The sequence below is a fragment of the Lacerta agilis genome, chromosome 7 (genome assembly GCF_009819535.1).
Source record: "Lacerta agilis isolate rLacAgi1 chromosome 7, rLacAgi1.pri, whole genome shotgun sequence".
Classification (NCBI taxonomy): Eukaryota; Metazoa; Chordata; class Lepidosauria; order Squamata; family Lacertidae; genus Lacerta; species Lacerta agilis.
The window spans coordinates 69,312,005-69,334,252 of NC_046318.1; the positions used below are offsets into that span (position 1 = coordinate 69,312,005).

Below are 22,248 nucleotides of genomic sequence, written 5' to 3' on the forward strand. Positions count from 1 at the left end.
CTTCTTCTTCTTCTTCTTCTTCTTCTTCTTCTATTATTATTATTATTATTATTATTAAAATCCCATTACATTTTTGTCAGCATTTTAGTGTGACTTTCTCCCAATAAATCCATTTTGTATGTAATTTTGACTTATGTGCTTGTTTTCGAAAAACCATTTCCCCCAATACAATTGCACGTTTGTATGTTATTTTCACTAACACAACACTTTCCCTAATATATTCATTTGTAAGAAACATTGTTTAGTTCTCCAGAACTGTATCAGACAATCTATGTAAGTGTGAATTTCAAAGGGCATTTTGCGTATTTTGGAATGATTATTGCTTGGGAAACCCAGCCAGATGGGCAGGGTATAAATGATAAAATTATTATTATAAATTCTTCTTCTTCTTCTTCTTCTTCTTCTTCTTCTTCTTCTTCTTCTTCTTCTTCTTCTTCTTCTTCTCTGAAGTATATATTAAATCATTTCCCATTAAAATGCAAAAGGGGGGGATTTCTCCACATCCCTACTTGGTACCTTCCAATATCTCACAAATTAAAGTGGAGACAATCTTCTGTTTGATGTTTTTATATACTGTTTGTCGTAATAGCTGTTGTTTTTGGTGGGGGGAAGGGTTACTGAAAACACAGCCTACATACATGCTGCCATATCTTACCTCTTCAGTAGAAGACAAACCCCCCCCCCCACACACATAAAAACCTTGCTTGTAGATTTCATTATTTTTGCTTGCAATAGTTTTACAGGGGATTATGAGCTTTTCACTTACTTTTTGTACAGCTCCAATTAAACTTTGGGGAGATTTTACTTCTCCCTTATCAGAGCTGTTCCTTGTGATTTTTACCAGAGATAGCATTTTCCTGTCTTTGACCTATGGGCAGCTTTTAATAGATCTGATTTTTAATAGGTCACTTTCCTTCTCTGCTTCTTTATCCTTTAATTATTCTTGAATGAAGTTTGGACTTCACTATTTCATTTTTAAACACACACCTGCTTTTCCTTTTCTTTTTACATGATCAAGTTTTCTATTGGAATTCTCCTGAATCCTCTGTCTTGGATTTTAGACTGACCCCAAATAACCCACCAGCAAGTTTGGAAAACTCAGCAGTGGCCAAAAGATTGAAGAAGATCAGTCTACATCCCAATCCCAGAGAAGGCAGTGCCAAAGAATGCTCCAACTACCGCACAATTGCACTCATTTCACACGCTAGCAAGGTTATGCTTAAAATTCTACAAGGCAGGCTTAAGCAGTATGTGGACCGAGAACTCCCAGAAGTGCAAGCTGGATTTCGAAGGGGCAGAGGAACCAGAGACCAAATTGCAAACATGCACTGGATTATGGAGAAAGCTAGAGAGTTCCAGAAAAACATTTACTTCTGCTTCATTGACTATGCAAAAGCATTTGGGAAAGGAGTACGACAAGGCTGCATATTGTCTCCCTGCTTATTTAACTTATATGCAGAATTCATCATGCGAAAGGCTGGACTGGATGAATCCCAAACCGGAATTAAGATTGCCGGGGGAAAAATCAACAACCTCAGATATGCTGATGATACTACCTTGATGGCAGAAAGTGAGGAGGAATTAAAGAACCTTTTAATGAGGGTAAAAGAGGAGAGCGCAAAATATGGTCTGAAGCTCAACATCAAAAAAAACTAAGATCATGGCCACTGGTCCCATCACCTCCTGGCAAATAGAAGGGGAAGAAATGGAGGCAGTGAGAGATTTCACTTTCTTGGGTTCCATGATCACTGCAGATGGTGACAGCAGTCACGAAATTAGAAGACGCCTGCTTCTTGGGAGAAAAGCAATGGCAAACCTAGACAGCATCTTAAAAAGCAAAGACATCACCTTGCCGACAAAGGTCCGTATAGTTAAAGCTATGGTTTTCCCAGTAGTAAAGTGAGAGCCGGACCATAAAGAAGGCTGATCGCCGAAGAATTGATGCTTTTGAATTATGGTGCTGGAGGAGACTCTTGAGAGTCCCATGGACTGCAAGAAGATCAAACCTATCCATTCTCAAAGAAATCAGCCCTGAGTGCTCACTAGAAGGACAGATCCTGAAGTTGAGGCTCCAATACTTTGGCCACCTCATGAGAAGAGAAGACTCCCTAGAAAAGACCCTGATGTTGGGAAAGATGTAGGGCACAAGGAGAAGGGGATAACAGAGGATGAGATGGTTGGACAGTGTTCTCGGGGCTACTGGCATGAGTTTGACCAAACTGCGAGAGGCAGTGGAGGATAGGCGTGCCTGGCGTGCTCTGGTCCATGGGGTCATGAAGAGTCGGACACGACTGAACGACTGAACAACAACAACAACATTATCATAGAAACCTTTTTCCTGGAATTTACCTTTGGTTCCTGTCATCTTAAGGTAAAGGGTAAAGGGGCCCCTGACCATTAGGTCCAGTCGTGTCCGACTCTGGGGTTGCAGCGCTCATCTTGCATTAGTGGCTGAGGGAGGCGGTGTACAGCTTCTGGGTCATGTGCCCAGCATGACTAAGCCACTTCTGGTGAACCAGAGCAGTGCACGAAAACGCCGTTTACCTTCCCCACTGGAGCGGTACCTATTTATCTACTTGCACTTTGATGTGCTTTCGAACTGCTAGGTGGGCAGGAGCAGGGACCAAGCAACGGGAGCTCACCCCGTCGCGGAGATTCGAACCACTGACCTGATCTGCAAGCCCTAGGCTCTGTGGTTTAACCGGCAGCGCCACCCACGTCCCTCTTAGATGTAGGTAATTTTAACATCGCTGGAACAGATCTGCATCGATATTTTGCCAGACTAACACAATACCATTGAAATAAACTGCATTTAAAAGGCATACAGGTGTATTTCAATTACATTTGGTATTTGAATGAGATTTAGGTGTTTCTCTCTTTATCTGAGTGTGCTCTTTAGGATTAACAATCAGGATATGATTCATGAACCGATTTTGTTTTTTGTATTTTGTGTGTGTGTTAAATTATCATCTTTCCCCTGTCAAGATATGAAGTCATTGAATCAATTAATGCATTATTTAAAAATAATGATCATGGGTCAAAGCAGAGCATTCTATAATTGAGTAGTAGCTTTGAACTAAACAAGTAATTACTTGTCAGCCCCTGGTACAATCATTTATATTCCTGATCAAACATAGGTTAAGAAAAAAACAGCCTCTGTCTCATTATGATACTCAAATTTTCATTATATAATGCTGCATCTGTCAACTGTGAATTTAATTGATTTACAGTGCTTTTGACTTTCTCCTTTTCTTCCTTTTAGCAAAAAACAAATGTGCTATATATGGGTTAACAGAAGTTGAAAGGGGAATGTGCATACATTCTGGTGGATGTTCACAGAAAGTCATGGGAAATATGCACGACAAAAACAGGATAAAGAGGGAATTTTGGACAGTGCCCGATCAATACAGAAGGTGGAAGTGAAGGGGTTAATTAGCTAACCTGGATATATTTACCTGAATGTACTGTTAGTCCAGAAGTATAAAAGAACTCTTTCTTATGGAGGCTTTTGCTGTGAATTTTGATCTGCATTGCACTCCTTACTGTGTAAGCTATGACTAAGAGTCTGGAGATAACAGTAGAAGGTTGACCTTGCACAGAGAGGAACTGTCTAGGTCAGAGATAGGATGGCCTTGCTGGAGTGCGCATGAACCAACTCAGGGCTAAATGTCCTTTTGCCTTATATGTACAACAGGAAATGTACAACAGGAAATGTTCCTTATATGGGCAAGGATGGACAAGGACAAGATTCCTGGGATGGGAAGATGAGCCAGGGAACTGTCTATAAGAACTGTCTGAAAATTGACTTTTTTTTGTACTTGATTGGGTGTCTGAACACCGCAAGTGCCTCTGCATGCAGAAATAAATCTTTCTCTCTCTGAAGCCAGCAGCCTCAGTGTCTATTGACTGCTTCAATTTTCTCACAGGGCGCAACTTGAGGAACCCTGTTGGGGCAAATAAGGCTCCAGAAGTAACATTAAAATTGCAATGGCTATGAATTCTCATAAAGTACCGAGTTCCTCTCTCTCATCTGTAACACAACTTCTTCTTGGCGGAAAGCAAGTGCTGTGTCACCGAACTATGGCACAACTTGCCTCATACTCTGACCTCATTACACTATGCATTTCCTTATTTCCACTTGGTGCCATTTGCATCTGGCAGTTGGAAATCTATAGCTGAACGATACCAGAACATGGGGTAAATTGTACAGTATGTTAAGGAGAGTGAGGGGGAATGCAAGTTAACATAAACTGAAAACAACGAACGCAAGTGTAACAATGGAATAAGTCAAGAATCAGTAAGTGAAGTCATTTAATTACATCAAGTAATAAACTTATTTATGTTGTATTTTTATGTTGTGAACCTCCCTGAGCTCTGCGGATGAAGGGTGGTGTACTTACTAACTAACTAACTAGCTAGCTAGCTAGCTAACTAGATACCGAAAAATCTTTTACCACTAGAAAGATTTCATATAGAAATCCAGTTTGGTGCTTCTCTTTGATATAGCTTGGCAGCTATTCATGCTGGATCTTCCTCGCAGAAATTGTGGAATCAAACAAGCTGAAAAAAGAATTGATAGGGATAAATTACAAATTGCTGTTTGAATTGGATAGAGATAAGTGAAATCATTTCCGGATAAAAATGGGACAGTGATACCTAGAAGAGTGCCTGTAAATAGTACAAAATGAACGACTGGAGCCACGACCAGGCAGGGAAATGCCGGCTGTCTGGCAGGGAGGTCTAGTTCTGAGAGGACCAGATTGCCTCTGCCAGTGTGTCTACATCATGTTCCCCTCCCCACTGCCTCTTCACTCTCCCATAGGTATCTGATTGGCAAGCCTGAGAACCAGATGCACGACTAGGCAGGCCATTGGCCTGATCCAGCAGGCTGTTCTTATATTCCTCCAGAAAGCATCCCCACTGCCAGGAGGTTTGAATTGCAGCTCTGCCTCACTGGGCAAGCCACTTACACTTGTGGCATATATACATGCAAGGCCATTATGATTTGCATTATTGCAGCAACCCTATTTAAACTCAGTTTGCATAATTAGAAATCCTTATTGCACAAGTTCTCTCTATGCATACACAAATGAGTAGAGGATGGAGAGAGGCCACATCTCCCAGCAGCTGCCTTTTGAGAGAGAGAATGCCCATTCAATTAAATACAGATTTAAAAACATGCATTTAAATAAAAATTTGAGCGGATAAAAAAAACTCATATCAATGCAGAAATGGAACAGAATTATAGCTAAAAAAAAAAAATGAAAGTGACACAGACCAGGAACAGATAGATTTGCCTATCCCTATATAATAGTATATAATAGGGATGCGGGTGGCACTGTGGTCTAAACCACTGAGCCTCTTGGGCTTACTGATCAGAAGGTTGGTGGTTTGAATCCCCGTGACAGGGTGAGCTCCTGTTGCTCAGTCCCTGCTCCTGCCAACCTGGCATTTTGAAAGCACGCCAACAAAGTGCAAATAGATAAATAAGTACCGCTCTGGCGGGAAGGTAAACAGCGTTTCCGTGCGCTGTTCTGGTTTCACTGTTCCATTGCGCCAGAAGCGGCTTAGTCATGCTGGCCACATGACCCGGAAAAACTGTCTGCGGACAACCCCTTAACTGTCGGGGTCCTTTACCTTTATATAATAGTAGGGCCTACTTGCACAAGCATTTATTTGGGTATTTTCTAGTCCATCCTAGTGGTTCTGGTCACTGTGGGAGAAGTCTCATGAGCCCCAGACATGCTCCTACATCCCACTGCATGTGCAACTTCTGTGCAAGCCAGATCACCAAAGGAAATGGAATCCTGCTTTCTCTTCTCTGAAAACAACACCTCTTTCTCTTAGGGGATTGGTACTTTGAGATTCAGAGTGCTTACCACCTGTACACTGTCACTTGGTAAGCGTGATCCATTGTTTAATGATTCAATATCCACAAAATCAGTTTTCCACTGCATTCCTATGTATGTATTCCTTCAGAAGTCAAGGAAATGAACAAATATCTGACTTTTAGAAGACATCAGAAGGCAGCCCTGTTTAGTGGAGTTTTTAATATTTTGTGTTTTACTATTCTGTTGGGAGCCACTCAAAGTGGCTGGGGAAACCCAGCCAGATGGGCGGGGTATAAATAATAAAATTATTATTATAGTATGTATAGAAACAGGATCAGGCCCAGCACCCTGCTCTCAAGGCTCTTTCATCATTAAGCCCTTCATGCAGTGTAATGCAGAACAATGTGAGTCTAACCACGCCAACGCTGCGCCTATAGGGACCGTATGGAAGGGGGAAGTCGCGCGATCTTGCTGCCATTATGTTCAATTGCCAGAGGCCATTAGAGCAATATGAATCTCTGCCAAGCACTCTGTGAATTTATGAAGTGCATCCAGAGGCAAGCCGCCAATGGCATCATTCCTGCTGATCCAACTCCAAAGAAATTGGGGGAAAGAGTGCAATAGGACTGGGCAATGGAGATATCCCCAGATACAAAGGGTGGGTTAAAAAAAAATTAGACTCAAGGAACCTACAGCTTTTAGTGACATTGGGAAGGAAGCATGTGAAGAATTTTCTTTCTTCTAAAGGGAGAGCTGCACTGCCTCGTAATTGCACACAGCAGTAGTGGCCCTGCTGAGAAATATATGGACTGTGTTGAAAACAGCTGATGAGTTCTCCAGCTGAGGCAGAACTTCTACAATTAGATTTCCTTCTGTTCATTTGTTACGTTTCTATCCCACTCTTCCTTCAAGGAGCTCAAGGTGGCAGACACAGGGATATCCCATTCCTAAGCAGCAATAACAAAAACAGCAACCATGTGAGACAGAGTATTCTGGGAGATAATGAATGGTGTTTGAAGAAGGGTGGGATACTCAGAGGGGCAGGTGGAAAGACTCTGGGAACTCTCCTCTGGCCACGCCCCTCTCCCAATACCACACCCCTTCCTGTCACGCCTGTAACCATGCACTTCCCTGATGATGCCTCTTGCTTGCCTCCATGAAGGGTGTGAGGGTATGTAGAAACTAGACAAATGTACAAAGGTAAAAATTGCATTGGTTGCTCTGCTGATTTCTGCCTTTGATCTCACCAACCACTGTCATTTTCCCCCCTGGATGGTTTGCATAGATGGTAATGTGACCCTGGAACAGCAAAATGCTCCCCACTCATGTCCTATCTCTAGAATATCCAGTGAGGTTTTAAAGCCGAGCCTTAAATCAAAGAGAATCAAACTGAGAGTCAATTTAAATCAAGAATTACCAACAAGCACACTTCTAAAGCTCTAAATGTCCTGGGACCTTCATGCAGCCTATTTTAATATGTGTGGCACGTGGTCTGGTGAATATCCTTCTTCATCTCAATTTCCTCAAGGGCCTAAAAGAGACAGGGTCTTTTAAACTAAAAGAGCCTTACTGAATGTCCTCCCTGGGCCACAGTGTCCATCATATCGGAAAAACCTGGCTTCTTAAGAGAATCTTCAGGAATCATGTAGCATGAATTTGTTTCCAATGTTCATAGCGTCATAGAATCGTAGAGCTGGAAAGGGACTACAAGGGCCAACTAGTCCTATCACCAGCAATTCAGGACTCTTTTGTCCAGTGTGGGGCTCGGAGCCATGACCCTGAGGTTATGAGTCTCATGCTCTATTGTTGATTGTATAGTTTTCTCTGGGGTTTGCTGTGATGTGGTCCAAACTATTTAGAGCTTTAAAGGGAAGAATCATCACTTTGAATGAGTAGTGCTGCTACATAATTTTCACACCCCCCCTTTCCCCTTTAGATATCCATGTGTATTACTTCAGTTGTGAAGCACAGAATTAACTCTTCTCGTCTATCTACCACCACAACTCTTTGCTTCAAAACTCCTTCTACATTCCTGATGTGTTAGAGGGGGGGGGGACCCTATCAAGCCAGCCAACAAACAAAAACTTTGCGGACTTTGATTTAATTTCTCTCTCTGAAAATGTGCAGTACAGACAACTCCCATTTTGTGTGTATTCGGGGCCTGCAGGAAAGCTGATGCACACACCGTTTTCGGCCCCAGAAGGTGGGGGTGGAGCGGTTTTTACACATGCCCCACCAACATGTTTGGTACCTTGGAACGCAACCCCTGCACAAATGGGGAAGAAGAAGAAGAAGAAGAAGAAGAAGAAGAAGAAGAAGAAGAAGAAGAAGAGTTTGGATTTGATATCCCGCTTTTCACTACCCGAAGGAGTCTCAAAGCGGCTAACATTCTCCTTTCCCTTCCTCCCCCACAACAAACACTCTGTGAGGTGAGTGGGGCTGAGAGACTTCAGAGAAGTGTGACTAGCCCAAGGTCACCAGCTGCATGTGGAAGAGCGGAGACGCAAACCCGGTTCCCCAGATTACGAGTCTACCGCTCTTAACCACTACACCACACTGGCTTTGCCTGTAACTGAATTTAAAAACTCACATAAATCATAGCACCATCGTGACTGCAGGAATAGAATGGCAACTACTTCTGCTGCTCTGATATGAAACTTGGAAATAGAAAAAGGATAATGTAATATTAAAATAAGCCTCTGTAACCAAGTCTGAGTTGAACCTGGAAACTGACAACAAAGGTAGGTGGACCAATACCAAGTAAAATGCTCAATCCAACCAGAAACATTTTGAATCAAGTGAAGTTTCCAGACACTGTTCCTAGACAGCTCATGCCTCTTACTAAAGCATGAATCCTTTTGGCCTATCCAGAAAAAAAAGCTTATAGATGCTAGCAGTACCTGGGCATTCAGATAATGCAGTGAGCAGCCTCCTCTGTGTGTGAGTTTCAGACTAATACGATACTTTAATTGATTTGCTTCTTGTGCACACTTGTAAGTCTGGAAATCACTGAGCTAGAGCTATTTCATCAGGTGTATAAAGCAGCCTGGAAAGTTGGCAGGTATGTATAAATGAACACAATGGAGGGCAGGGGAGAGACGCCGGCAGTGATGCTAAAAGGCAATGGAAATGCAGGCAGTACAACATACAATTGCTTCCCTGTTAGATGAAGTGCAGATGGATGTGCAAACCATTGTTCCGGATCAATGTGGAAGCATTAGATCATTTCCTAATTTTAAACGATATTTTGTTCTTCTCAACACGCATATCAAAATACCCCACAAATTCAAAATGTATGGAACAAAGCCGCTCATTCCCAAACTCCGCACAACCAGATAAAGGCAGGGCGGTTAGTATTAGCGAATTGCAACCATCTAAGAAAACCAGAGAAATTCCCTGCTTTCATTTAATCAAAAATTGTGGTTTCAGACACCATTCTGGTTGACTTAAAGACAGTGACTTGATTCATTGGTAAATGCAGAGTGCCTGGTTGTTTAATCATATGTATGGATGTTAACAGGCCATCTGAATCCACCTAGGGATGCAGGGGCACAGAAAGAGATTGGATGTTCTGTGTCTCCCAACCCCCTGAAATTGTATCTGAAGGTGGCCCATGGGCAGATACTTCAGCTCTGTTTCTTGTATTAGAACAAAGCCTGCCATACAGGGACGACTCTGGGAAATGGTTGGTAGCCACGTGGCCTTGCTCAGTGCTGCACAAGAAATAAATAAATGAACAGGGTTGAGTGTAGGTGTCAGCAGTGCCCAAGGATGTCAACCCTAAATTAAAACATTTAGAAGCACATTTGTGATGCTAAAGATTTCACCAAAATAATCAAGGGGATCGAGCAACTCTCCTATGAGGAAAGGTTTCAGCATTTGGTTTTTTTTTTTTTTTTGTTTAGAGATAAGGCAAATAATAACATAATGCATGACACAGAGAAAGTGGATAGATACAGCTTTTTGTCCCTCTCTCGTGATACTGGAACTTGTGGACATGAAGTTGGAAGTTTCAGGATAGGTAAAAGAAATCACTTCTTCACACAGTGCATCCGTCTGTCTCAAGAGACAAAGGAGTGTGCCTCGGGGGGGGGGTGAAGTCAAACTGCTGGGGAATCACAGTGCCTGCTGTGGCTACAGAGAGAAGTACAGAGGTACCTCAGGTTACATATGCTTCAGGTTACACTGGGGTGTAGCAGGGGGGGTGTAGGGGGCGGTTCGCCCCATGTTCCATAATGGAGGGGGTGACAAATCATCAAGGAACAATTACTGCCCTACTAGGGCGGTTCATAAAAAAACGTGTTTTTTTTAAAATGCCTGCTCCAAAGGTCTTATCTTTACTATACTAGGGATCATATAGCTATATATGAAATTTCATGCATATCGGTTAATATCTTGACCCTCCTCCACCAAAATAGCTGTTTACTTGGCTGTTTTCCTATGTCGTGAAGGCTGAAATTTCAGTTCAGTGGAGCACTTACTGTTCCTAACCCTAACCCTGTGGAAAGCCATCTAATTAGACTTTAATTTGATTTTGAGATTTTTTTTAGGAGGTAATTTAATTATTGTTTGATTTTATACCAATGTTATGTATCTGATGTTAGCCACCCTGAGCCCCACTTTGGCCGGGGATGGTGGGATACAAATAAAAGTTTATTATTATTATTATTATTACTTGTTATTATTCCTTTGTAAGAAAATATGAAATAACGTAAAACCATTTTCGCAGTGGGGGGGGGTGAATCAATGGGGTGGGGGTGACAAGAAATTTTCCGCACCGGGTACCACCTGACCTTCCTATGCCTCTGAGGTTACATATGCTTCAGGTTACATACGCCGCTAACCCAGAAATAACGCTTCAGGTTAAGAACTTTGCTTCAGGATAAGAACAGAAATTGTGCTCTGGCGGCGCAGCAGCAGCGGGAGGTCCCATTAGCTAAAGTGGTGCTTCAGGTTAAGAACAGTTTCAGGTTAAGAATGGACCTCCAGAACAAATTAAGTTCTTAACCCGAGGTACCACTGTAACTCATAACTCCAGCCTCTCTGGAGCACACACAGAGTAGTGGGCACGGAGGTCCTGGGCCACCCAGATAACCAAACCCACCCCCTAGGCCTCACTGATGTGGTCCAAAGGAAAGCAGTGCAATACATTTGGTGCCAGCTTGGCTGTTGGAGTTGCCAGAAGGAAGCATACAAGGCGCCATCCAACCGTGTTAGGGACTCCAATCCTGATTTGTGTCGGTTTTACTCCTTGGCCTTTTCTTCTCCTGAAGATGCCCCACAAGGCAGTGGAGGTTTAGAACCAGAGTTTTCCTTGTCCTCGATGGACTACCTTTCCATGTTAACAAGCACCATCTGCCTTTCTGCCTGTGCAGTAACTGTCTTCTTGACTGTTGGACCCACTATTGGTCTCATCCACTAAATCTGCCAGAGCCTGTCTTCACATGCAGAGGAAGTCCCTAACTCACTGAGGGTTTGAGACCCATCAGCTACCCCCCACCAGGTTTAGCTGGCCAGTCAAAGCCGTTTCCCTGGGAGTGGCCACTGTTGCATGCTGACAGCCTCTAGGAGCGACAAGCAAGAGCTGAGTGCAGGGTGGGGACCAAAGGTGAACAAACTACCCCAGAAGGAGCACAACGTGTCCCTTACAAGAGGTACTACCCTTTATATGGAGTTTATGGAATTTAAAGGCGTAAACTCCTTTAAACTCAATACAGTTTGCTTCTGAGCAGGCATGCATAGGATTGGACTGACACATACGTTTTGCATTTCTCTTTTAATATATGCCACAAAATGCAGCCACCGTTATGTTTTTAACATGGCATTTCAGACACAAAGGTAATAGATTGTACAAGTAAAAGTGGACAAAGAGACAGCTTTTGGAACTCTAATAACCATCAGACACTAATGAAGCATTAGAATGCTGTTGTGATTACACGCTTACAAGCCATTTGTAGCCCTAAGTTCATAACATTGTACATGCTTCTAATGCTGGAGTGCCATGAGCTGCCTTTTCATTATATATTATTGTCTCATATTTATGATGTGACATTTTTGCTAAATACGGCTAAGGAAAAATCCATCATGAAAAGGTCTGTTGGATTATAGGCTCCAAGAAGCTGCCCTTTTAGCACAGACATAAATTTGCTTCAGCTAATAACATGGCCTGTTTGGAATGTAATCAGCACACTTACAGGTAAGAAACTTCCAGGGGAGGCCATTATAGCCTTTGAAGCTAGAACAAGTCACCTTGAATTAGGGGGGGGGGGAGAGAAAAATATACTTACATTTAACCTTAACTATAAAGTTTAGCTCAAACAACCCTATTTTGCAATGTGAGTTCAGGACTGTTCCTTCTGCAAGGTCTTCCGGAATTGACACAAACGAAAGAACACATCAGGAGAAAGAGAATTTAATTTTCATTATGGAAGATAATAATCCTCATAATGACACAAAAGGTACAGTCTGTGATTTGCACTGTGAGGCTGTGCAAACCTTTCATTATTCAAAGGGTCAGTTCACAGGAGATTCCCTCCCAGCTCACATTTGACAAGCAAGCAGTACTTGCATAGAAATAGCAAATGATTTTATTGGTAATTTTAATGTACATTTTATGTAAGCTACTTAGAGGTTTTGATGATTAAGAGATATATTTGAGTGGTATATAAATTCATGTTACATAAATAAGCCAATGTGATCAAGGGGCTGGAAGCAGCTTCCCTGTGATGAAAGGTTATAGCATTTGTAGCTTTTTAGTTTAGGGGGGAAACAGAATTGAGGTATGTAAGGTATTTAAGATTTTAAAATGGCCATGGAGTGGGTAGGAAGAACATTTTCTCCCTCTCTCGTAATGTTAGAACTTGGAGCCATCAAATGAACCTGTAGCCTATGTTAGAAAATTACAGACCGACAAAAGAAAGTGCTTCATCACGTAGTTAAACTATGGAACTTGCTACCACAGTATGTAGTAATGGTTGTTGGATAGCTTTAAACGGGTTTAGACAAATTCAAGAAGAAGCTTGAATTGATAGCTTTACTGCTTCTTATTAAAGAGGTGATCATTCGTAGCCGAGTAAGACTGTCTTCCATAAACACGGTTTTAAAAGTGACTGTGGATGCCAATTCTGGATCGACACGTCCTTCCACAGTGAGGACATAGGTTTCTGGGTGAGAGTTGATCATGGTGAGGGTTTGCCAAGTGTGCCTTCCTCTTAGCATGTTTCTCACTTTTCATCCTGAGTTCAAGCATCTTCAAAACCCATGACATCTTTGGTAAAGGCTGTTCTCCCATTGGAGTGCTCTCAGGCCAGTGTTTCCCAGTTGTCAGTGTTTATACTACATTTGTTTAGATTTGCCTTGAGACAGTCTTTGAACCTCTTTTGTTGCCCACCAACATTACACTTACCATTTTTAAGTTCGGAATAGAGTAGTTGCTTTGGGAGATGATAATCAGACATCCGCACAACATGACCAATCCAACAAAGCTGATGGTGAAGAATCATTGCTTTGACACTGGTGATCTTTGCTTCTTCCAGTACACTGGCATTAGTTCGCCTGTCTTCCCAACTGATGTGTAAAAATTTTCAGAGACACTATTGATGGAATCTTTCAAGGAGTTGGAGATGGCGTTTACACTTGGTCCACGTTTCACAAGCGTACAACAAGGCTGGTAGTACAATAGCTTTGTAAACAAGCATGTTGGTTTCCCTGCGAATGTCCCGGTCCTCAAACACTCTGCACTTGAATCGGGAGAAAGCTGCACTCGCAGAGCTCAGGCAATGCTGGATTTCAACATTAATATCTGCCCTTGTGGAAAGGTAACTGCCCAGGTAGCTGAAGTGACCAACATTTGTTGCACTGCAGAGGCGTTGTTTTGTGCTTGTTGGTTTTTTGGATGTTGAGCAATAGGCCAAGCTTTTCGTAAGCTTCTGAGAAGATATTTAGGATGCTTTGGAGGTCATCCTCTGAGTGTGCACACACTACGTTGTCATCAGCTTTCTGAAGCTCTATGACGGAAGTGACGGTAACCTTACTCTTTGCTTTCAGGCTGCTTAGATTATAGAGCTTTCCATCTGTTCAATATATGATTTCTACTCTAGAGGGGAGTTTCCCTTTGATAAAGTGTACCAATGACTACTAGTCATGATGGCTGTGCCCTGCCTCTACTATTGTATGTGATACACCTCTGAATGCTAGCTACTGGGGAGGAAAATGTTGTTGGGCTCATGTCATAGTTGCTGGCTGTTCTTAAGCATCTTGCTGGTCACTGTGAACAGGATCCTGGACCTGATCCAACAGATTTCTTCTTAAATTGTTATTATTTATTTGATTTATTATCTGCCATTCACCAGAGCTGGTCACAGTAATTTAAAAAAATACAATATCAAAAATACTTTAGAGCCAAACTACAGACCTCCGAATGCTGCTTTGAAACAACTAATAATTGGTTTGATGGGAGAACAACCATGTGGATGGGTGATTAATTCTGGTTGCTTGCTGAAGAAAAAGACTTCAGTACAGTGCCCTGTTCTTCTGACAAGCAAAGGCCAGCTTGCAGCAGGCTGCAAACCATGCTGTGCTCACTCTATTCCTTATTGTAAGGTTTGAGAGGGGAATTCACCTGTGCAGGCACTTTTCCTCAAATGCTTGTGACACCCCTAACATATAGATTGCCCTTGACAGAAAGCAAGTAATACAGATACAATGAGAAGAATAGAACTTCAGAACAAGAATGATATCACCATGAAAATTAATGATGTGGAAATCAAGGTACAGACAAAATGTAAAGCAATGATAAAAGAAGAAGAAATAAATTGCAACTTTCCATGCAAAAGAAGATAAACGAAAATGCACATAACATTAATAGAAATAAGAGCCATAATTTATGCTGTTTACAAGGCAGCTGATAAAAGTTATCCCTGTCAGCTGAACTTGTTTTTAAATGGACCATTGTTTCATTAGAAAATATTTAACATGTGTGGATAATTAACTTTCCCAACTATTGTGGTTTCTTTGTCATTTGAGGACAAATGCAATTTCCCCTTAAAACATGTTTTCTCTACTCATGAATATTTGAGTTCCCTGCCTGACCTAAAAATAATGAACAGAAAATTGTAGACTATTAAAGCCATAAATCTGTCTCATAATAATAATAATAATTTATTATTTATACCCCGCCCATCTGGCCGGGTCTCCCCAGCCACTCTGGGCGGTCTCACACGATCTGATAAAGCATTGAAGCTTTAGGACAGGAGATGCTGTCCAATGTCAAAGTAGACTTCATGATTTGGCACTTTGCTCTATATCTTGATTTTCAAAACAACCAAGTTTTTGCTATCTAGAATTCTGCTCTACAGGTCATTGACGCTTAGTGAAAACTAACTGATCCCACTTTCTAAAAGGCAATAAATAAAGCATGAATCAGATCCACACACACACACACACACACATACACATACACACACACATTTGTCTGTCACCTTTCAGGTAAAGATGGGGAAGCTATGGACCTCCAAATCCTGTTGGTCTGTAACTTCCATCATCCCTAACAACTGTCATGTTACTTGAGCTTGATGGGAAGTCCATCAAAATTTGGAGGGTCATAGGTTTCTCATCTCTGTTTTGAAGCACAGTCCTCCTAAGTTGTGTTCCATAAAACATAAAAAATGCAATATATCGATTCATTAAGAAAGCACTCATCCTACCCCCACCCCCGAATAAAACACCATCCACAGACAATTTGATCAAATAAAACTAAATAACAATAGCATAGCTAAGCACAGCAATATCAGCAGCAGCTGGCCAGTAACACACCATTAAAAACAGGCTAAAACAAATCCCAGCACCATTTCCACAGCAACAACTACATAATTTATGAAAAAGCAAGTCAGAAATAAATGGGTCTTCAAAACCCACTTATAAACCTGGAACAAACTGTGCTGCAGGGCCTGCATTAAGAAGTCTGCCTGGACTGGAGGGGGCGGGGGAGACCCTGCTAATAAACCATATAAGTTTCCAAACCTGTTGGGCGGGGGGAGGGCCTGAAAATAATAGTCAGGGTTCAAGAGACATAACTACAAGCTTTTAATTATGGCAAAGCTTGGCATGCATTAACATCAGGTTGCTAATGTCTAGCTTGGCAACACACCATTTGTTGCTTGTGTTTTGCACTGAAGCATGCTGTGACATTCTCCTCTGCATATCTTTATCAGGGCTGGGGGACCTCAGGTCAAACAAAGGAGGCAAAACACTGCTCTCCAGGCTTCTCCATTTGTCCCCCGTCCCCAAATACCCTCCACCTGCCCTTCTTGAGTACCTTTTCATGGCTTGAGGGCCTCTGGAAATGTCTCTGACTTTTGCGTAGCTGGAAGAGTCACATCCATTGCTCTGTCCACTTTTGCATCTGTCCCCAGCCACCAGTGGCATATAGGACCTAAGCATTTTCCCATGAGAAAATGTGGACCACTGGCTGAAAATTGTTTCCCCACCCTGCAGGGGTGAGGAGCATCAAGCAGAAAAGAGAGACCTGGCTGTATGAAGCTCACCCCAATCTAATTACATTTGTTAAATTTACAACTGTAGTTTTCCTACAGACTGAAAGATAACAGTACAGCTCACATAAATATTATCAGGCATACAGAACAAAGAGGATGAATTTGAACCACAGTATCTGACTTTTAGGTTCTGAACACATTTCCAGGACATTGGTTTACTCCGTGTGATAGAGCTACTAGAGATCAGTGTGGAGCTCACAGGAAGTGTCAAATCTTTTCTTGAGCTCCCCTCTCCTCCCCCCACAAAAAAAAAAAATCCCCAGGAGCCAGCCCTTCACGAACTCACCAAGGAAACTAAATAGAAATCAGTTTTTTTTTTTTACTGTAGACTGAAGTGCTTTTAGGTGTTCTACCTCATAATAAAATTGTGTAAATGGGTCATAAAGTATGGAGAGTCCAAGCTGTTTATGACTCTATAACACACAACCAACTTCAAATTATTATTACTGCTATTATTATTTATACCCTGCCCATCTGGCTGGGTTTCCCCAGCCACTCTGGGTGACTCCCAATCGAATATTAGAAACACAATACACATTAAACATTAAATATTTGAGTGATGCTGCTGGAAATTTCAACACATTTTTAACATATGCAAGTGCTGTACTCATCTCAGCTTCATTATGGGAACTGAGTGTGGATTTAGGGAGGTTCAGCTCTTTTGGCTTTAACTGAGCAATTAATCAGTTAAAGGTTTGTTGTTTTTTTACATGACCCTACCATCATAAAGAAGACTGGACCATAAAGAAGACTGATTGCTGAAGAATTGATGCTTTTGAATTATGGTGCTGGAGGAGACTCTTGAGAGTCCCATGGACTGCAAAAAGATAAAACTTATCCATCCTTAAAGAAATCAGCCCTGAGTGCTCACTGGAAGGACAGATACTTAAGTTGAGGCTCCAGTACTTTGGCCACCTCATGAGAAGAGAAGACTCCCTAGAAAAGACCCTGATGTTGGGAAAGATGGAGGGCACAAGGAGAAGGGGACGACAGAGGATGAGATAGTTGGACAGTGTTCTCGAAGCGACTAGCATGAGTTTGGCCAAACTGCAGGAGGCAGTGAAAGATAGGCGTGCCTGGCATGCTCTGGTCCATGGGGTCACGAAGAGTCGGACATGACTGAACGACTGAACAACAACAGCAACAACAACCATCATATTGCCAAGGTGGTTTGAAAAAGGAATAAGGGAATAAAAATATAGATGCAATTCAATAAACTAAATCTGGGATTATAAAAACAGGTTACCGGTAAATTAGTCAACAGGATTAAAACTGCTGAGCCACCCCCCATCATTGTCTATTCGCCTTTTCCTATTTTCTTCCTGCCATGTATATAGAGTACCAGTCAATTAACTTTGATAATTCTACTTAACTGACATTATCTGATTTTCGAGAGCCACCTGCCACATTGCACCTACAGTATATAGAGAGACTATGGGTGACATTTGGAGTCTCATTATTTCTTGTATTCCTCCTTGCTAACTCTGAATCCCCACAGTAAATCTTATCTTACTTCCATGCCTTCTGCTTCTATCTAAGTGGTGGCCAAAGCTGCAGCACTGCATGAGACTGTTTGAAGAAAATCAATGATCCTATGCTCTGTAGTTCAAAGTTGCGTCAAAAATGCTGAGCCCTTAATTTGCTCCTAATCATTTCGGAACTGCTTTTGCTCAGCTGGTCAACTGAGACAGAGATGGAGCAGTGGAGAGCAAACCAAGTTTCCTGGGCTCTCTAGTAATGAATACGTGTTTTTGGACAGAGCCCCCAAGGACCCTGAAAAACACAGGATGCCTGTATTTATAAAGGAAGCAGCACAAAGATCAATAAGCCCTCCAAAGAATAGGGAGACAACAGCTATTTCTCTGACCCTGGTTTTTCAAAGCATTCTTTCCAAGAGATATTTCTCTTAAGTAATCAAGATGCTTCAACTTTCAGCCACTGGAGGCGAGAGATGTCTTTTCATGTCATTATTATTATTTTTTAATTAAAAAATGCTTTTTATTAAAGGTATTGTAAAATAATAATAATATATTAACAATAAAAAGATAAACAACGTTTCCATAGTCATACATTATTGCAATACAAAATGACAGTGGATTTTACTTTGGCAACCAAGCTGACAGGAAAGTGTCCCTCCAGAAAGATAGTGGCATAATGAATTAATGGGTACTGAGTTTGAACAAATTTATCTGTTAGAGCCATTCCTCTGGCTTCCTTGAATTCTCGGGTAGGAGTCTAATCAAGTGCCAATTGCCAGACTCTTATCATACCAAGTTTTAAGAGGAAGATTGTCCACTCCTCTCCAATTCCATGCCACTAAAGTTTGGCAGTTAGTTACTAACAGTTAACAGAACCTGGGTACTGATGTCTACCAACAAAAAAACAGAAAGGAATGCAAGAGTAGGATCAGGCATAATCATAAGTTGCCTAAGTGTAGAGAAAGTTGCAGACCCAAAGTCTTTGGCTGATGGGCCCTCACATCATAAATGAAACAGTGTCCCACATGTCCCACATCTCCTCCAACACAGAGGGGGGAAGTAGGAGTTTGTGCAGCCAAGCTTGATGAGGTAGCCAACCAATGAATCGAAAACCATACACCAGACCACTGAGTTGCTTTGAGACCACTGAGTGAGTCTCTTTTCATTTTTCTTTTTTTAAAGTGTCAATCTGCACACAGGGCATGTTATTCACTTGTCCCAAGCTTCAGTGGGCAGGTGTAGCATGGCCACCCTAGTTTTACCTCCCATACACCCAGTGATGGATGCATGTGTCAATTTCAGTTTTTCTCCATTTCTCAGTTCCACAACCTTTACTTCAGTTCATCCCTTTGCAACATTGTAAAAGTCTGCAGTAAAATTAATATGCATTTACGTGCACATTTCTCCCAATGTATTATTTTTGTGTACATTTTCTTTGTCTAGTATAATGATTTCTACAAGCAATCTCCCCCCTACCCCCAAATAGCATGGATTTTGTATTTTCACTGATGCACACTTTATTGTGTATGCACTCTTTGGTTGGGGAACTTTGTCTCAATGTATAGAGTACTGTGAGTTTCAAAGAAGAGTTGTGTTTCAGTTGTTTGGGAAGTGCAAATTTGAGAAGTTTTCATTAAAATGAAACTATATGGATTTCTCCCCATGCCTACATACGCTCCACATGATTTTCAGTTCTGATTCTGTTGGCCAGTCAGACATTTTGGCTAATTATATCTGGCAGTCGCTATATGATAGGCTAACAAAGCATCTTCAGGTCAAGAGGGAGAAGAACATGGCAGGGTCATGTGAAAGAAAGAGAAAATCTTGAAGATTAGTTATCTCTTGCTTTCTGATGGCATGAACTGATCAGCAGAGGAAAAAACCTTCTAAGGAGGGGCTGGATTCCCCACCTATCAGGGATGCAGTGAATTTTCTGCATTGGCCTCAGGCACAATATATTGCTTTGAGACCCCTTCAAACTCTATGCATATATGTGCACAATCTAAGATTCATCACTCAAATGTAAATATAAGGGCAATTGGAGAATAACGAATGTCCTTGGGGAAAAGGCCAAATAGTGCATATGCAATATTGTCTATTGGGAATACTGAAGAAATGTTTACCAGCCTTTCTATATGAGATAATTAAAATGAAAACTAGTAGTACCCACGAATTGATCCTGGAACCTTCTGCAGACCTTATGCTCATGTGCCACTGAGTTACCATGTGCTTCAACAAGATCTACAATGTAACCCAAATAACAACTGCTTTCAGGGGGGAAAAAACACAATACGATGAGTTACAAGCTTTCTCATTTCCTAAACTTATGGTTTTTACAAAAGCTAATGCATTTGTGTCAAAGGAATTGTCAACTGTCATCTGAAAATGAATGGGCAATGTTTTCTTTTGGTGAACCTCATTCTGTAATTTGACTTTAGCATCTGCTATTGAAAAGAGGATGAGCAAGATAGCTGAAAAAAAATGTAACAACTTCAGTTCCAATATTGCCAGGAAATACATTTCGAGACAATGTATTCATTTGTAGCAAGCCATATTTTGATATGATGTCAACAATATTTACCTTGTCCTGAAGTTTGTAGGATGTGGATGCCCATCATATAATGATAAATAATCGTATTCTTCTTCTAGAGCAAAAGACTGAAATACTATCTGTATTCTGTTTCTTTCTTCTGCAATTATTACCCACGTACAATTTGCGCCATTTGGATATCCATATGGGAAGCCAGGGCTTTCTATAGTGCCATTAAGTCCTTTTAATGTTCCACCACATGTATAAATAAATCCTGCAAAAAAATGAATAAGAAAAAAATAGTAAATTCATTATCACCACACATACCTTACTGAATGAAACAAATTCTTCCTCACATTAATAGATCAGTTAAATATTCTGCTCCAACTCTGCCAGATATTTATCTAACTATAGTAAAACACATCTTTGGCATGTCAGTCCCCTATGGGTCTTGAATTTACATTATGTCCAATTTGGTGAATTTAGGATCAAGGTGTCATATTATTAGCTTGCCATTTGCTTGTGACATTCATATTCCAAGTCATAGAACTGTAGAGTTGGAAGGGACAAACAAGAGCCATCTAGTCCAAACCCAAATTTTGCCCAATGTAGGGCTCAAACCCATGACTCGGAAATTAAGAGTCTCATGTTCTTATTGAATGAGCTATCCCTTGGTCTTCTCCATTCACATCTAGCAAGACGAATGTGCTGCTCCCTTTCTTTTACTAACATTATGAAAACTATTTCCTTTAACCTTTTTTAGTATGTGGAGCTCTACTGGAGGTATTATATCTTAAGTCCATTCCAAAAACACAGGTTAGGGCAGAATGCTGTGGCCTAGTTGCTAAGTAGAGTTTTCCAGTTGGAAAGTGGAGCACATTAGGCTAGTGACACTGGAGGCTAATAGGTTTCTCAAAATGCTTCTATTAAGCAATAAAACCCCAAGAGTTTGAGACCTGATTGCCAAAGAGATTGCCCTTTTCCTCACACAGTGCTGCAGTCAAAATAAGTAATCATTAGCCCTTAACACAAGGAGACAATTGCACTGTTTTTCATGGAGAGTTCACAACTCAGTTCCTACTTCCTTGTCCCACTGCCTTCTCTTTGTGATACATCCATCATCTCCCTTAAAAATATTAAAATATGCTGGAATAGCAAACTTGTTAGCATATTGCATGGATTAAGACAGAGCTTCAAATCACCTCACATTCTCTAGAGGACAATATTTTCAACAGCAGTTCACACATTCAACTGTGAGACAGAAAGCGCAAAAATATGTATCATAGAAAATTTTACTAACAGATAAATTCCACCTATGAATCAGAGGGAACCTTTGATGCTGAAAAATCCAAATTGTCAGTATGCTGAAAGTGCACCTATTTACCTTGGTCTTGACACCCAAAATATGTGTTTTCGGGATCCATTCTATTCCTGAGGGTATGATTTGTTTTAATTGTTTTAAATATTGAATATTTAAATTGTTGTAGCCTGATGGTGAATGCTGGATGATCGAATTAATAAAAATTAATAATTATACCTCAAGGTCTGCTAGGAACACAGCTGTAGGTTTCATTTCATTTCGTTTTGTTTATTTCATAAAATTTGTACACTGGTTATGTTTGATTGTTCATTTGTTTTTAACCCTCAAAGCTGTGTCACTGCTTGATTGTAAAAAAACAAAACAAAAAACCAAACAACCCTTAAAGTGGTTTTCAAAAAGATAAAACAATAAAATTTGGGTGAAAATTAAAATATATTAAAACATACAAGAAGTTAATATACTAAAAGTTTAAATTTTCTAAGCATTTGGGTAGGCTTTACGAAACAATGTTTTTTTGGAGGCACTGAAAATAATT

General features: G+C 41.0%; 1 protein-coding gene across 4 annotated transcripts in view; it reads right to left on the reverse strand.

The window, feature by feature from the left end:
• The window catches only part of CSMD3 (CUB and Sushi multiple domains 3), a 567,871-nt gene that overhangs the window by 443,714 nt on the left and 101,909 nt on the right, over positions 1 to 22,248 (reverse strand). For all 4 annotated transcript variants that reach the window (XM_033155765.1, XM_033155768.1, XM_033155767.1 and 1 more), the window contains exon 2: positions 20,444 to 20,666. In XM_033155765.1, coding sequence (XP_033011656.1) covers positions 20,444 to 20,666 — 223 coding nt within the window. The remainder of the gene's footprint in view (positions 1 to 20,443; positions 20,667 to 22,248) is intronic.